The sequence below is a fragment of the Urocitellus parryii genome, chromosome 9 (assembly GCF_045843805.1).
Source record: "Urocitellus parryii isolate mUroPar1 chromosome 9, mUroPar1.hap1, whole genome shotgun sequence".
NCBI classification, from domain to species: Eukaryota; Metazoa; Chordata; class Mammalia; order Rodentia; family Sciuridae; genus Urocitellus; species Urocitellus parryii.
Window position 1 is genome coordinate 2,201,538 of NC_135539.1, and position 16,210 is coordinate 2,217,747.

The 16,210-nt window shown below is 52.1% G+C and overlaps 1 protein-coding gene across 1 annotated transcript in view; it reads left to right on the top strand.

Moving 5' to 3' along the window:
• The first annotated feature begins 3,837 nt into the window (after positions 1-3,837).
• The window catches only part of Usp7 (ubiquitin specific peptidase 7), a 56,324-nt gene continuing 43,951 nt past the window's right edge, over positions 3,838-16,210 (top strand). The window contains exon 1 of the mRNA XM_026385289.2: positions 3,838-3,984. Within this exon, the coding sequence (XP_026241074.2) occupies positions 3,891-3,984 (94 nt within the window). The 5' untranslated portion in view covers positions 3,838-3,890. The remainder of the gene's footprint in view (positions 3,985-16,210) is intronic.

The following is a 16,210-nucleotide window of genomic DNA, read 5'->3' on the forward strand; positions in this document are numbered from 1 at the left end:
ACAGGCATTTTGGCCGACTCACTTCTGCAGAGTTCTTACACACACACACACACCCATTCTGTGTACAAATGGGCCTTAGATCTAATGCAGGCTTACTTCCATCCGGGAAGAAAAGAACAGGCTGTCAGACCCCCCTCGAGTCATTGAGTCTTGGCCTCTCTGCTAGGCCTCCAAGGGCGCTGGTGCTCTTCTCTAGAAGCTATGGTGGCCTGGGAATGACCTTTCCACCAACCACCTGCCATCTGCAGGGTAGGTATGGCCAGGCAGGGAGACATGGGAAGCACTGACCTATGAGAGGCCTCCCAGGCCAGCAGGCACCTGCCTCCCGCCACAGCATCCCCCGCAGCTCCTGTCTTGGCAAACAGGTGAAAGTCCTCAGTGAGCATCTACTTTGTACCAGGTGCTAAGAACAGAGCTTCGAAGGAGTCAGTTTCTCTCCCTAAAGTGCTCCCAGGATAGGAGACAGATGTTGTTCGTGTGCATTGTTGCTATTGCTGCAGAATCCATCACCACAAGTTTAGCCACTTAAAACTCCCATTTATGACCTCAGAGTTCTTAGATCACGTCCAAGTGGGCTCAGCTGGGTTCTCAGTGTGGGAGCAGGTCTCGGCCAAGGCCTGAGCTCCCACTGGAAGCTCTGGGGAAGAAGGCCCTTGTGGGGTTGTCCTGAGGTCCCTGTTCTCCTGCTGGCTCTTGGCTTTTCCCCCAAAGAGGCCACTCTCAAGTCCTTTCATGTGGCCCCACCCATCTTGCCACAAGCCAGAGACAATCTACTCTTGAAGGGTCAAGTATGACCCTTTTGCTAAGCACTATGACTTAATCACAGGAGGGCGGCACAGTTAAAGGTACTGGCCCTCTTGGAACTCTGGGAATTGAACCCAGGGCACTTAATGACCGAGTCCCATCCCTAGCCCTTTTAATTCTTTGAGACAGGGTCTCACTAAGTTGCTGAGGCTTGCCTTGAATTGGTGATCCTCCTGCCTCAGCCTCCCAAACCCCTTGGATTATAGGTGTTCCCCACCACACCCAGATGGAACATGTCTTTTATCTAAAAGAATAGTTTTATTGAGAAATGATTCATGTAGCATACAATTCACCTATTTAAAATGTACAGTTGTATGGCTTTTGGTATATTCAGAGAACGGTGCACCCATCCCCAGAATCCAATAGTGTAGTGTCTCCAAAAAGAGGCCCTGTACCTACCAAAGAGAAACGACAGGCACTCCCACACACCAATATCCTAACCCCTGGCAGCCACTAATCTACTTTCTGTCTCTGAATTGATCTGCCTGTTATGGACATTGCATAGAATTGGAATTGGACAATATGGGGTCTTTTTTCTATCTTCTTTGAGCATAATGATTCCAAGTTCCATCTATATTGTTATGTAGCACATTCAGTAGTGTAGTGTCTCGTTCTTTTTTATTACCAAGTAGTGTTTCACTCTACACAGGTGTACAGGTTAAGTATCTCTAATTGAAAATCCTAAGTCTAAAATGCTCCAAAATGACAAACTTTTTGAGTACCCACGTGAAATTCCATACCTGACTGGTTGCAGTCAAAACTGGTGCACTAAATATTACACAAAATCACCTTCAGGTTTTTATGGAACAAATGTATATGAAGTTTCAGGGTTAGATTTGAGACCTACCCACAAGATATATCTTTATATATACAAAATTCAAAAAGAAATCCAAAATCCAAAATATTCTGGTCTCTAACATTTTGGATAAGGAATGTTCAATGGAAATTACCTAACCCCTGTCTTGTTTGTTTGGGTACTGGGGACTGAGCCCAGGGGCACTTAACCACTGAACCACATCCCCAGCACTTTTTATATATATAATTTTTGAGACAGGCCTAAGTTGCTGAGGACCTCACTTAGTTGCTGAGGTTGGTTTCTAATTCACGAACCTGTGTCAGCCTCCCGCGCCACTGGGATCACCCTCATGTGCCAGCAGGCAAGGAAGGCATTTTTTAAAATATTTTTTTTAATTTCATTTTTTTAAGTTGTTGATGGACCTTTATTCATGAATTTAGACGTGGTGATGAGGATCTAACCCAGGGCCTCACACAGCTAGGCAAGTGCTCTACCTCTGAGCTGCAGCCCCAAGGCATCCTTTCTAACCCTCCTATTCCCCTCTGAACTGGCAAGAGGATGAGGTGGGCTGGGGGAACTGACCCTTTGCTCCCCAGAACCCTCCTTGCTGTCCTCCTGTAAGCTGGGGAGTGCATCTGTGATAATAATGTGTGTCACATTTGTGTGACACCTTTCAGATGGGGTGATCCAGGGGAGAGGGTAATTCCCGGCGAAATAGCTTTAATCATCATCATTTTTTAAACTGGGGATGGAACCAGGGCCATTTGACCACAGAGCTGCAGCCCCATTCTTTTTGAGGGAGGGTCTTGTTAAGTCGTTGAGGGTCTCCAGGGCCGAGGTTGGCCTCAAACTTGGATCCCGCCTGACCTCCCACTCTGCAGGGCCACGGAGGCAGCCTCCGCACCCTGCGGCTCACCTGGCCTGGAGGGAAGCCCAGGTGCATGAAGGGCTTGGGCCCGGAAGCCCATTCGCACCACACGTCCCCTGAACCCCGTTTCCCGAGCACTTGGGTTCCAGTCACCGCGGTTCCTTTGAGGGAGGGACAGCGAGGCATGAATTGGGGGACAGAGCCGGGCCGGACGCGGGCGTCTGAGGCAGCGGGATTCGCGAGTTCGAGGCCAGCCTTGGCGATCGAGCGAGGCCCCGTGTGGAGAGGTGGACTAAAGGGCTGGGATCTGGTCCGTGGTGGGCACCCTGGGCTCCCTCCCTGGTTCCACCCGGCAAAGGGTGGCGGACGCCGGGGTCTGGGGGACGGCGGCCGGGGCCCTCTCCGGCCCTCCCCGGAGACCGCGGGGCGGCCTGCTCCCTCCTTTGTCCTCCCCACAGCGCCTCGGTGGGCGCCGAGGGGCCGAGCGGGTGGCCGCGCCTGGGGGCCTGCGGGAGACGCGGCGGGCCGCGCGGGCGCCGAGGTCCGGCCTGCGTCGGCGGGAGATGCACGCGCGCCCCCCGCGGCGCGGGTTCCGGCGCGGGGGGCGGGGAGGCCCGGCCGCGGCCCCGGCGCCGCCCCCGTCCGGGCCGGGCGGGCGGGCGGGGGCCCGGGGCAGCCCCGCCGAGGGGCGCGGCGCGGGGGCGCGGCGCGGGCGGGCGGGCTGGGCCCGCTCCGCCTCCCGCTCCGCCTCCCGCGCCGCTCCGCCCTCCGGCTCCCGCCCGCTGTCGGCTCTCGGCTCGCTCTCGCCCCCCATGCGGATGTGACATTTCACGCCGCCGCCATTTTGAGAGCCAGCGGAGACGAGCGCCGGGCCGCGTCCGCCGCCGGAGCCCGCCGCCGCCCGCCGCCGCCGAGGACGCCGAGGCCGCAGCGCCCCGAGCGCGGCCGGCCCGCCGCCCGCCCGCGCCGCCGCCGCCGCCCCCGCCGGCCCCGGGCCCCGCCGCCCCGCCGCGGCCCCTGCCGCCTGCCCGCCGCGCCCGGCCCGAGGCGGGGCTGACTCCGCGGCCCCCGCCCGGCCGCCCTCCGCCCCCGGCCGGCCCGCGGCACCCCGGCCCCGGACTCGGCCCCGGCGGCGGGAGGCGGGCCCGGCGGCGGCGGCGGCGGCGGCCGCAGCGAGCGACCCGGCCGCCCGGCCCGGCCCGCCTGCCGCCCGCCCGCCTCGGCGCCGAGATTGGGCGAATCGCGAGCAAGTACGTGCGCGTCTCCCTGCCGCCGCCCGCCGCGGGCCGCCCCGGGGCCGCCGCCGCCGCCGACGACGCGCGGGAGGAGGAGGAGGAGGCCGCCCCGCCGCCGCCGCCGCCGCCGCCGCCCCGGCTCGCCGCCGCCCGCCCGCCGGGCGCGCAGCCCCAGGCCGCGGCCGACATGAACCACCAGCAGCAGCAGCAGCAGCAGCAGCAGCAGCAGCAGAAAGCGGGCGAGCAGCAGCTGAGCGAGCCCGAGGACATGGAGATGGAAGGTGAGGCCCGGGCCGGCGGGCGGGCCGGCGCGCCCATTGTGGCCGGCGGCCGCGGGAGCCACGCGCGGCTCGCCATCTTTAAGCAGGCCCGGCCGGCGGCCCCGGCCCGGCGCGCTGCACCGTCATGCGGCCCGGGCGGGGCGGCGGGACCCGGCACAAAGCGCCCGCGGCGCGGGGTCGGGCGCGGGGTCCCCGGGCTCCCGCGGCCGCTCGCTCGGGCCCGCCGTCCCCGCCCGGGCCTGCGGCGGCCGCCGGCCGGAGCCCGGAGCGCGGGGCCCGCCGCACCTGCTCCGAGAGGCCCCGGAGGCTGCGGCGGCTCGGCCCGGGCCGCATGACGGGGAAGGCACCTGCCGGGCGCGCAGGTGGTCGCGGCCCGCGGAGGGCCCCCGGGGCCTCCGGGGCCCGTGGCCCGGGCGGCTGGCACCTGGCCGTAGGTGGTGTCCTCGACATCCGGCCAGGTGTGTGCTGAAACGGCAGGAAAGCCCCGCCACCCGCGCCGCCTACGTCAGAATCTGACCTGACTCGGAAGGTAACTCGGTGTCTGTCCATGTGGCAGAGTCCCCCAGGCGCAGGCACTTGGAGATGTGGAAGGGGTTGGTCCTGGGGCGCAGTGAGAGGCACAGGAAGGGGAGGGTCTGCGACTCGGTGGTCACTGGATGGCACCTTTTATTTCTCATGACTCAGTACTTGAAAGGGCAGAGGGGGCAGTCCTGTTTCCTGACCTCCCCGAGGACAGCCGAGTGGCAGGGGTCTCCAGGAGCGTGAGGGTGGCATCTGGATGGTCAGGGCATGAAGCCTGGGTTCTAGTTTTGCCTTCAGCGAGAGGTCTTGAGTCTTGAGTAGAGGTTTAGGGAAGTGGAGGTGGAGCGGTTTTTGCCCTGTGGCCCTCTCTGCTCACCAGTTGGCGGGCTGGCAACACTTAACTGTGGCTGCTGTTTTCCCGCAAATAACTCGCTGCTGGTAACTGGATGTCCACTGAGAAGCTGGCTGGCTGTGCTGCAGAGGACACAGTGGCTGAGGTGCCTACAGAAGGCACTCACCAGTGGTACTTATCAATGGCAGTAGTGGGGGACAGGAGAGCTGAGTCCATGCCAGAGACCATGCTATCTCTTTCACTTGGCAGAGTGTCTGGCATGTTCGATTAAGCCAAACGACTGGAGGGATACCTTGGGGAGAATTTTGTGTATTCTTTCGTGATAGACTTTGCAACACAACTAAAACGGAACAGAAGGGTTTGCTTTTCAGTTTCCTTTGCCAGTTGTGTCCGATTAAAAAAAAAAGCCAATAGCTGAGCATGTCAGTTTCCCGTGTGCGTCCTCTTACCAACTCCTAAAGTGTCTTGGATACCAGTGAGAGAGAATGAACATGGGCATCACTGGGCAGCATGTCTCTGGGAAAATGTCCATGTCCACGGTTTCAGAGGCTCTGCTAGAAAGGCTAGAGTGCTGGCTGTGGTGGAAGGATCTCCTCTACTCTCCCCTGAGTGTTTGTGCTCTCAAGACTGCTTTCTTTCATCAGGATGCTTGATTTTTGTGTCAGTTTGTATTGGAAAGGTAACTCCTAAGATGTGCATGCACATTTACCAGAATCTCAAATTGGAGCACAAAGATTTCAGGTCTGAATTTTGCTCACCCCTTCAACTTTAGGAACTAGTTTCTTCTGAGTAGGCCACTACCCAAAGTTCATTATCCAGAAGGACCCTCATCTTGTAGGGCCTTATTTGTATGGGAAAAATGGTCTCTTGTGAGCACTCACAGCTGTGTGGCTTAAAAGGTGCCTATGTCATAGGTAATTCACATCAGCCTTTCCTCTCCACAGATGGGACTCTAGCTTAACATTGTAATTTAAAATCAGGAGAAGTGAAAAAGTGTTTCTATTAAAATGTCAGGAGTGTGGAATTTAGTGACTACAAGCTCTAGTAACCAGGCTTCATGTGCCAGGCTGTGAATGGGATCCCATTTGAGCCAGTGGCTGGCACCTGTTGGGTATCTCTTCCTGTAGAGCTAGCAGCTGGAGACCATCAGGGCTCTGACCAGCTTGCAGCAGGGAAGGCTTAAGTGAGGAGCCTCCTGCTGTCCCTCTAAGGCTGGGTGGTTTCGAAGGAGGCAAGAGACTGGTTTGGTTGGTTGGTTGTCGTCCCCCCACCCTATCAATGGGTCAGGGTCAGTTTGCTTTCCTCCTGCCTCCCTTTGTGGGGTTGCATTTGCTTCTGGTTGAACTCTGCATGCTCCTTGGGTATCCGCTGGAGAGCAACAGTGCTCTGGATGAGTTATTTTTAAAATGTGTTGAGCAGTTAGTAAAGTTACAAGGAAGAAGTTTTTTTTGTTTTTTTTTTTTGGGGGGGGGAGTTGAGGGGCAATCTTATGGGGCTAGGATCACATGCTACCTGTAAGGCCTGAAGCAGCCACTTGGAAGATTCAGGTTGTCAGGCACCTGGGCTGTGGAGGTGGTGTGAGCTCTAGCCAGGGATGAATTTGCTTAGCAGTTTGTTTACTAACTTTGAGGCTCATACAGCCTAAGGGCCCAAGGAGTAACCTGAATAGGACAGCTGTGCTGTCCTTGGAGAGGTGATGATCCACTAAGTGTATGCCCTGCTGAGGCCACAGGAGGTTTTTCCAGGCCTTCCGCCCACTGTGTAGACCAACAGAGTCATTAAATCTCCATTCCTTGGTGTGGTGGCCTGGGTGAGCGGGAACCAGTGGGATAGTGCCTGACTTTTGCTGACACTTGTCTTGCTGCCATCAGGAGCAGGTTGCTCACTTCGGTGTTTTTGTCAGGGTGTGGGGGGGTTTCTTCTGCACTTGTGTGGGGAGGTGAAGTTTCACCTTCTGCTGAAGCATGACTGGGAGCAGAAAGTGAGTTCTTGGTATACCACCCAGATGGACTAGGCTTGTCTGTTCTGTATCTGAGAGGCAGCATTACTTTCAAATGGTGCTAGAGCAAGATGAATGCAGTGCCATAGAGCTAATGACCTTCCTAAAGTTGACTTCAGCTGGTGAAAGAATTCTTGCTGAAGAAACAGTGAAACATCATCTGAGAACCCAGTACAGAGGAATTATTAGGCTAGTCCTGAAAACATCTCCCTCTCATTAGAGTGAGTGAGTTTTGATGTCCCAGAGTATTTCCTGCAGGCTTCAACTCTCTCGATTCTTTCAGGTGCTGATTTTCTGATTGTTATTTTCTCCTCTGTAATCAAGTGAAAGATACCAGTAAGCTTGTTCATAGCAAAGCAGTTATGGTGACAGGGATGGGATCTTCTCACCAGCTAGACAGGTGCTCTTCCCTGAGCCACACCTCCAGCCAGGCCTGGGTTGGAATCTGGGTTTTGCTGTTCAGTTGCTGTGTGACCTCATGTGTGTTGCTTCAGATCTTGATGTTGCAGTTTCTACATCTTTGAAAAGGAGGTCATTCATAACCAACCTGCCTAGAGATGGTGAGACCCCAGTCCCTAAGCATGTGAGATGTGCCAGGCACAAAGTTTGGAGCACAGATGTTCAATAAGTGGTGTTGCTTTGCAGCTAAAGGCTTTTACTCCAGTTTTGGGTTACAAGTGATGTGGGGGAGACACCACAGGTGGGGCAGGCTGATTATTGGTGGTGTGCAAAAGTGTTCTCTGTGCCTGTAACCCTAACCACTGGGATGGCTGAAGCAGGAGAACCTCAAGTTCCAGGCCAGCCTGAGCAACTTAGACCCTGTCTCAATAAAAAATTTCAAAAGGGACTGGGAATGTAGCTGAGTGGTAGAGCACCCCTGCGTTCAACCCCTAGTCCCTCTCTCAAAACAAGGGGAAGAAAACAGAGTCTGCCTCCATCTAAAGCAGTGTTGGACATGAATCTTTGGGTTTGATGTGCCTTCATTAGGATTCAAATTTAAAGGTAAAATATTTTGAGAAAAATTAACTGAGTAGATGTGGTGCATGTGGGTGCCACGTGACTGGGGCCCTTGTGGTTTATTCCTGTGCTAGTGTTAGACCCTGACGGTGGATTGAAGCGGGTTGTATCAGGGAAGAAAGATCAGGAGCCTCCATTCCTACATCCTGTTACCAGCCTCTGCCTCATTCCTGCCTGAACCCTTCACAGCTGTGGAAGTGGGCTGCTCCTGGGCCTCGCCCGGGCCCACCTGCACTGTGTGGTCTGGCTGTGGCCCTCCTTCTGCAGCAGACAGTAGACACCCTAGGGAAGTGGCGCAGACCCCATTTGGGTGCAGTGTCACCATAGCCACATGCCTGGTGAGCCTGGTGAGCCCTTGGCCCCCTCCCCTTGCCACCCTGCCCTTGGTGCTACCATTTGTGTGCCTGTCTTCTTCGTTCCTTCTTTGTTACACTTACTGTGGGAGGTACTGCTTCAGGAAACACACCCAGAGCCCTCTGAGGCTGACCAGGAGTGCAGGAGATGGCAGGCTGGCCCGGTGGCCTTGTGAGCCCCACATTGAAGCCATGAACCTGTATCGCTGCGACAGCTGCCCATTCAGGTTTAGTACTTCTAATGTGAGTGGCTTTGAATAGCAAGTGGCAATTTTTTTTTTTTTTTAATCCTTTTGGAAGGAAAAGCCTTTCTACCACTATAAAAGAACTTTGAGAGAACTTGGTAAATTACAGAAGGTTGCTTTAGATTTGTTTTCTGTGATATGGGGGATCAAACCTGGGGCTCTCTGCAGCTGAGCTCCACCCCCAGCCCTTTCCTTTTTGATTCATATTGCTAAGTTGCTTGCACAGGCCTAAGCCTCCAGAGTAGTGGGGATGATGGGGGTTCCAGGTGTGCGCCACCATGCTCAGCTCTTCTGAGCATTTTTATAGATTATTTTTGTTATTGTTTCTAGTTTTGGGGATGAATAATATGTAGCCTAGGTATTTCTGCTAGATTTCTAAGACCAAGGAACTCTACTCTGGGGAACAAGGTTGTAACAAGGTATTTCTTGACAAGTACCATGACAGAGTCAAACTGTAGATGTCAGCTGCTTCCTACTGCACTTGTTCTGAAGTAATTGTGGATTTAAGAAATTGGAGGAAGGAGGGATTTAGTGTCAGCTCTGCCATCTTTCTAGTAAGTTTAATATATGCCTTTGCTAATGACATGTCAGGTATATTGAAGTTCTTGAAGAGAAGCAGGTTTACTTCCTGAGGATGAGAAATATAAGCTTTTTATTTGGGAATTGGAAACAGTAATCAGAAAGTTTCTTTTTGATACTGGGGATTTAACCCAGGGGTTCTTAACCACAGAGCCATGTCCCCAACCCTTTTTAAGCTGGTCTCAAACTTGCAGCCCTCCTGCCTCAGCCTCCCAAGTCAGTGGGATTACAGATGTGTGCCACTGTGCCTGGCTAGAAAGTTTTATTTCACAGGGAAATACACCAACCTGGGCTAGAGTAAGGTACTTCCAGAACTTAATGATGGACACTCTGGAGTAGCAAGGACCCAAAATGGGAAAGGAGGAGGGTCATCTGGGAGAACCCACTCTGAGAAGCAATGTGGACATCCACCTTGTCCAACCCATGGGGTGGGGAACAGGTAAGGCCAGAGAGTGACTGGTCAGCTGCCTGTCAGAGCAGTTAGTGGTAAGATGTTCAGGGTCCTGTTAAGGAGAGCACAGTATTTGATTGACAGGGGCTCTATCTTCCTAAATCCTTGAAACCTGGGAGCGAGTGTGGTGTTCCAGCTTCAAAACGGTGGCCCTTCATTCTTTTTGGGTCATCAGGACTCAAAGCTGAGAAGGCTGTCCTGTGAAATCAGGACAGTGCCTTGTGATTTTCCTGCTTGCCGCAGAATATTCAGACCCTGGTCCCTAGGTTTTGATTGCATGCTGTCGAATAGGGTTCAGGACGTTGCTGCTGGGAGGGCAGGTCCTGTGTTACATGTCAGTCCTCAGGATATTCTGCCAGGGAGGCTCTGGCTCTTGCAGGCAGACTGGCACCTGGTCTGGAGGGTGGGATGTGCCTTTGGAGGGTGAGCTGGACTGTGCTGTTGATCACATCTCAGGGAGCAGCCCCGGATCTGAATGGTGATCTGGTTTCCCCTGGCTGCCTCTGCTGCCACTCCATTCACAGTATTTTCAGAAAGAGAGGAGGGGATGTTGCCTAGTGGTGGTACTTCTCTTGAGTGTTCAGAATGAGCAAACCTTGCCACCCCAGCTCCTAGAAGCAGCCTGTGGGCCATTGACCTTGAACCGCCAGAACAGTTCGTCAGTGTGACTTAGGAAGTAAATTATTTCAGAGCTCTTAATGGGCTATGCAGTTGCCATTTTAAACAAGCACACCCTTTAACTTGCTTGTGGCTAGCCTACATAGTCCCGCCTCCCTTTAGATAGAGTAGGTAGTTAATACTCAAGTGTTGCTTCCAGGTGCTAGTTTTTATCAGTTTCAGGAGAAGCTCTTCAGTCAAGCAAACTGTGTGAAGTAATTAAAAACATTCTCAGATACTTACCACTGTTTTACAGTCTAAGACACTTAGAATGGTCCCTAAATGATTCTCAGCCCTATTCTCATGTCTTGTGCTTGTAAGGACTAAAGGTGAGCAGCAGGGCTGGAGTGCTGGACTTGGGAAAGCCCTCAGAAGAAGCCTCCTTGGAGACCCAGCCTCTGAATAGCCTGATGCACTCTTCTGGAGCCAGGGGTGGTCCAGGGGCTGCTGCTGCTGATGCACTCACTGTCTGCCTGCCCTTGCCAGGTTCTGCTGCTGGTATTGAGGAACACACACTGAGACTTTTCCTATTTCAACCTACATTTGTCCACAGCACCTCTTGTTATACTGGGGACAAGGGGGGGTGACGGACGCATGGGGATAAGAAGGTTCTTAAGGGTCTAACTCCACACCATGCAACTGCGGTAGCCACAAGCCACATTGTAATTTGACCTTTATTGTTTTGGTACTATGGATTGAACCCAGGGGCTCTGTAGCATGAGCCACATCTCAAGTCCCCTCCCTTTTGGGGATAGGTTTGCTGTGTCTAAGTTGCTGAGACTGGCCTCAAACTTGTGATCCTCCTGCCTCGAGAGCATCTGGGATTACAGGTCTTAGGTTTGGTATTTGAACATTCATTTGACTACCCATATTTCGAATGCTCAGCAGTAGTATGGCCACCCCATTGGACAGCACAGCGAGAACACCACAACAACAGAGCTTTATTGGCTAGTGCCGGCCTAATCAACCTGCTCGGAGTCTTGGCTTAGATGATTCTGGTGGTGCTAAGGTCACAGTTCATGCTGGGAAGATGCAGTGTGTCCTGGAAAAGCAGAATGAGTAAAAAGCATTAGGAATTTGTGCACAGATGGTTCTTATGACAACCCTGTAGAGCAAGGCTTTTCAAGTTTCTTATGAAGGATCAAGTTTTTTCTTTACTACAGTGCAGGCAACAACTGAACTGAAAATGTGGAAAGCCTGTTTATTAATAAATTCCACAGATATAAATTGCTGAATTACATTTCAGCAATTATGTTTAGAACAAAAATACTTTGGAGAAAAAGAATTGAAGAAACTGCATGTGTAGAAAGTGTGTATAGGTGATTAACCCATTTTCTCCCATTGTTCCAGATGTGCAACAGGTAGAACTTAAATTGAGTAACAAATGCACCATTTGCCATGACTTTTAAGTAATTATTATGTTTATAGAATTAAACACGGGACAGGATGGAATAGATCATAGACATGTAACTGTCATTCCAGTAGTGACGGAGCAGAACTTTGCAGAGCATAGAAATTACATACATAGGGCTAGGGATGTGGCTCAGGCGGTAGCGCGCTCACCTGGCATGCGTGCGGCCCGGGTTCGATCCTCAGCACCACGTACAAAGATGTTGTGTCCGCCGAAAACTTAAAAAATATATATATTAAACATTCTCACTCTTTAAAAAAAAAAAAAGAAATTACATACATTGAAGCCTTCATGCATGCATTGAATGCAGTGTGTGCATGCATCTTTAATTTTTATTTATCTTTTTGGTACTGGGGATTGAACCCAGGATTGCTTTTGCCACTCACATCCGGAATCCTTTTTTATCTTTTGAGGCAGGATTTCACTAAGTTGCTGAGGCTGGCCTCAAACCTGTGAGCCTCCTTCCTGTCTCAGCCTCAGTTGCTGGGATTATAGGCATGATCCACTGTGCTTTAATTTGGGGTTTGTTTTTTTTGCTAGTGAGGATTAAACCCAGGAGCATTTAGCTATATCCCCAGCTATATACATATATACATATATATTTTGAGAAATATATATACATATATATTTTGAGAAAGGGCCTCACTAACTTGCTTAGGGTCCTTGTTAAGTTGCTGAAGATGGCCTCAAACTTGTGATCCTCCTGTCTCAGCCTACCACGTCCCTGGGATTATAGGCGTGTGTCACCACACCTGACTGGCTGTGGTTTAGTTGATAAAGTGTTTTTGCAATGCTTCATCTCTGTAGACAGCTTAAAGACTATCGGGTGAACTTATAGCTAAATTATCTTCTATTGGAATAAATAGATTCTGAACTGGGCATGGTGGTGCATGGTGGAGATTGAGGCAGGAGGATTGAAAGTTTGAGGTCAGCCTGAGCAAATAAGGAAGAACCTGTCCCAAAATAAAAACTGTCTGGGTGTGACTCAGTCCTATAAAGTGCCCCTGGGTTCAATCCCCACTACCAAGAAAGAAAAGAAGAAGAAATGGATTGTGGTGGATTTTATTTATGTTGGGTTATAGTTCATCAACCTGAAATCTCTCAGGCCGTGCCATGGGCCTGCTGCACATGACTGACTGCAGTTACCTCTTGGGACGAGACATACCTGCTTCTTCCTTAGACAAGCCCCCAGATGTATGCTTGGATATGGCCAGGGAGGGCAAACTTCTCAAAATTTCTAAAGCCTCCCCTAACTTCCGTTCGGGCACTGAGGGGTATCTGTGCAACCACTGTGTCAAGTAGCACTGCCAGGGCCCCTTTCTGCCCCTCCATCCCATGCCTGCATTGGCCTTCATTTCTGTGCCGTCCTGCCCGCCCCTGACTGCTTGTGCTGCCTGCGCCCTGGCGCCCACAGAGCCTGGCCAGGTGTCATCCATCAAACTCCTGCTGATTGGCAGGTGCAGAGCTGGGTGCAGGGTTTTCGTCCCTCCCACACGTGACCTCCTTGGAGGAAAGGAGGTGTGAGGGAGGGCTCCAGTGAGGGACTGTGGTGGAGTGGTTGACAGGGACAGTTGTGGCGAAGAGGAAAGAGGACTGGCCTGCTTGGAAGGGATGGTCTGGGGAGGCTTCCCAGAAGTGACACAGCTGAGACAGAAGAGGGTGGTGTGTTCAGAGATGAGAAAGGTGTGGGATCTTGCCAGTCTCTGAGATTTAGGGTCTGGAATAGGCAGTGGTGGTCTCACCCGCTCAGAGATGACTGCACCTTGATCCGGGGACCTTTGGACATGCTCTGTTGTGGGACAGAATTCCTTTGCAGATCCCCATACAAGATCATGATGCATTATTTAGACGACCAGTATCATCCTCAGGGCCCCCAGGGTCTCTGCAGAAGAAGGGGGGGCAGGAATCAGTGTCAGTTACCTGGGTGAGAAGATGACCAGCCTCTGCTGGCTTTGAAGGTGTAAGGGTGAGTGAGGGATGTGGGTGGTCCCTGGAAGCTGGGGAAGGGAGGCCTCCACAAGGAACAGGGCTCTGCCAACACCTTGATTTTAGCCAAGTGAGACCCATTTCAGACTTCTGACCTCCAGAACTGAGCAAGTGTGTGTGTGGCCACCAGGTTTGTGGTAATTGGGTAGAGCAGCCAGAGGACACCAGCAGGCTTTAGGTGGGTCACAAGGAGCATGGGAATGCTGGATGGACGTGCTGCCTCGACCTTCAGGAGGCTGCAGAGCTTGCTCTCCAAGGGTTCACAGTGCCAGGCCATGTGACAGGGCTGCACACACAGATCCAGGGTGGATGCAGCATGGTCCCCATTGTGGAGCAGAACCGAACAGAATGCTGAGCAAGTCTGAGGACCTCCTGGGCTTGGCCGGGTGGGTGGCACGGCCATTTGCCATCCACCTCTGTCTGGAGACACCATTGGCCATGAAAGTAGCAGTTCTTTTTTTTAGAATTTTTTTTTTAATATTTATTTTTTAGTTTTCGGCGGACACAACATCTTTGTTTGTATGTGGTGCTGAGGATCGAACCCAGGCCGCATGCCAGGCGAGCGCGATACCATTTGAGCCACATCCCCAGCCCGAAAGTAGCAGTTCTTAAACACGCTGCCGCCTGCTCGCTGCGAGGCAGGCTACAGTTGGACTTCCTGGGCTGAACTGTCTCGTGTGGTTCACCACATGCTTTGAGTAGGGAAAGTAGCTCTCTGCCAAAATAGGCTGAGGCCTCTCATGGAGTACAGCAGGTGGAATTTGGTGACATAGGAGGGCACCAGGCAAAACATTACCCATTGGTAGATCACTTCAATTGTGAGTCACCTATTCAGTAACATTTTAATGAGATTCTGAGCTTTGTAAAGCAAACTCTCCTGGACTGTGTAGCTCTGAGTGTGTGGACGAGTTTGATGTGAATAGGCCTGTGTGTGGCCAGCTGGGGAACAGGTGTACTGCATTTCAGGTACCCAAGTCTCTAGACATTCAGAGTTGGTCACTGAGGCATTTTAATCCAAAGACCAGGCCTCTCCACCCGGGCTCTTCCTCCCCACAGCCGTCTGCACTTTCCCTTGAGCAGACTGGTGTCTGAGCTGCCGGGCCCTCTCCAAGCCTGCACAGATCTCGGGGGCCTGGCTGCGTGTCCTCCCCAGGTGTCCTCCCCATCACCTGGGTCTTTCAAGAGGGCAGCTTTCACAAGGTGGGAGGAAAAGTGGGTCAGAGGTACCAGAACCTCAGGATTCCTTAACTGGGCAGAGGTTGAAAGAAATTAGGTGGCTTCAAAGGCTAGTCTCCTTGCACCATTAACTTCTAGCTAGCCATGTGGTATTTATTAAATAATATATTTAATAAATACATTATTTAATATATTAATATATTGTGGCATATATTAAATAATTCTCTTTTCAGCTTCTGTACCTGACAGTGTTTTAAAGTTGTGATAGACAACCTTGGGCAGACTATTTAGGTATAAAGTAACTGTAGCCGTCAGACTATGGCAAGACTAGTTTAAATACAGAAATCCCCACCACCACCCCTTGCCTTGCTAGGGAAGGAACCCAGTGCTGAGCATATGGTAGACAGGTGCTCTACCACTCAGCTACATCTCCAGCCCAGAAACCCTTTCTTGGTTTGAACTTAGTCTGCCTGTAAATCATTGATTCAAGAAAGATTAAATCAATGTAACTTTTTTTTCCTCTTTACATTACTGGGATTGAACCTAGGAGTGGTATGTCTCTGAGCTATAATGATCCTAGCCCATTTTTTAAATTTTTACTTTGAGACGGGATCTCACTAAGTTGCCAGGGGTGTCCTTGAACTTGGAGGCCTCCTGCCTCAGCCTCCCAGGTTGCTGGAATCACAGGCTTGTGCCACCTTGCTGTTTTCTGAATGGCCCCCATGCTCTTCAGCACACCACTGGTTCTTTTCTGGACATTGCCTCAGATGGGTGATTTTAGTAGGTTGAAGGTGTGAGATTTTGCTGCAAAAATAAAAGATGGGCCACCCAAATTCTGGCTTCAGCATGTCCAGAGAACATGTGCATCGATTGTGCTGAGGAGATGGGATAGAGATGGGCTGGGGATGTGGCTCAAGCGGTAGCGCGCTCGCCTGGCATGCGTGCAGCCCGGGTTCGATCCTCAGCACCACATACAAACAAAGATGTTGTGTCCGCCAAGAACTAAAAAATAAATATTAAAAAACTTCTCTCTCTCTCAAAAAAAAAAAAAAAAATGACTAAGCCGGCTCAGGTGGTGTACACCTGTAATCCCAGAGGCTCCGGAGGCTGAAGCAGGAGGATTGCAAGTTCAAAGCCAGCCTCAGCAACGGCGAGGCACTAAGCAACTCAGTGAGACCCTCTCTCTAAATAAAATAGGGCTGGGGATGTGGCTCAGTGGGGGAGATGACTCTGGGTGTCCTAGTCAGGAGGAAAGCAAGTGACTCTTGAGGTGATTGTCAAACTGTGGGATGCACTGCACCCATGAACATGGCTTCCAAATCATGGCTGGACACTTTCAGAAGTGCCCAGGTAATGGCAGGCAGGGCCACGGCGATTATTTAGGTCTCTTGTCCCTGTAAGCACCCCAGTATCAGGGGGAAACGTAATGCTGAAAGCTAAAGGTAAAATTTGCTGATGGGAGTTAGACGTGGTCAGGT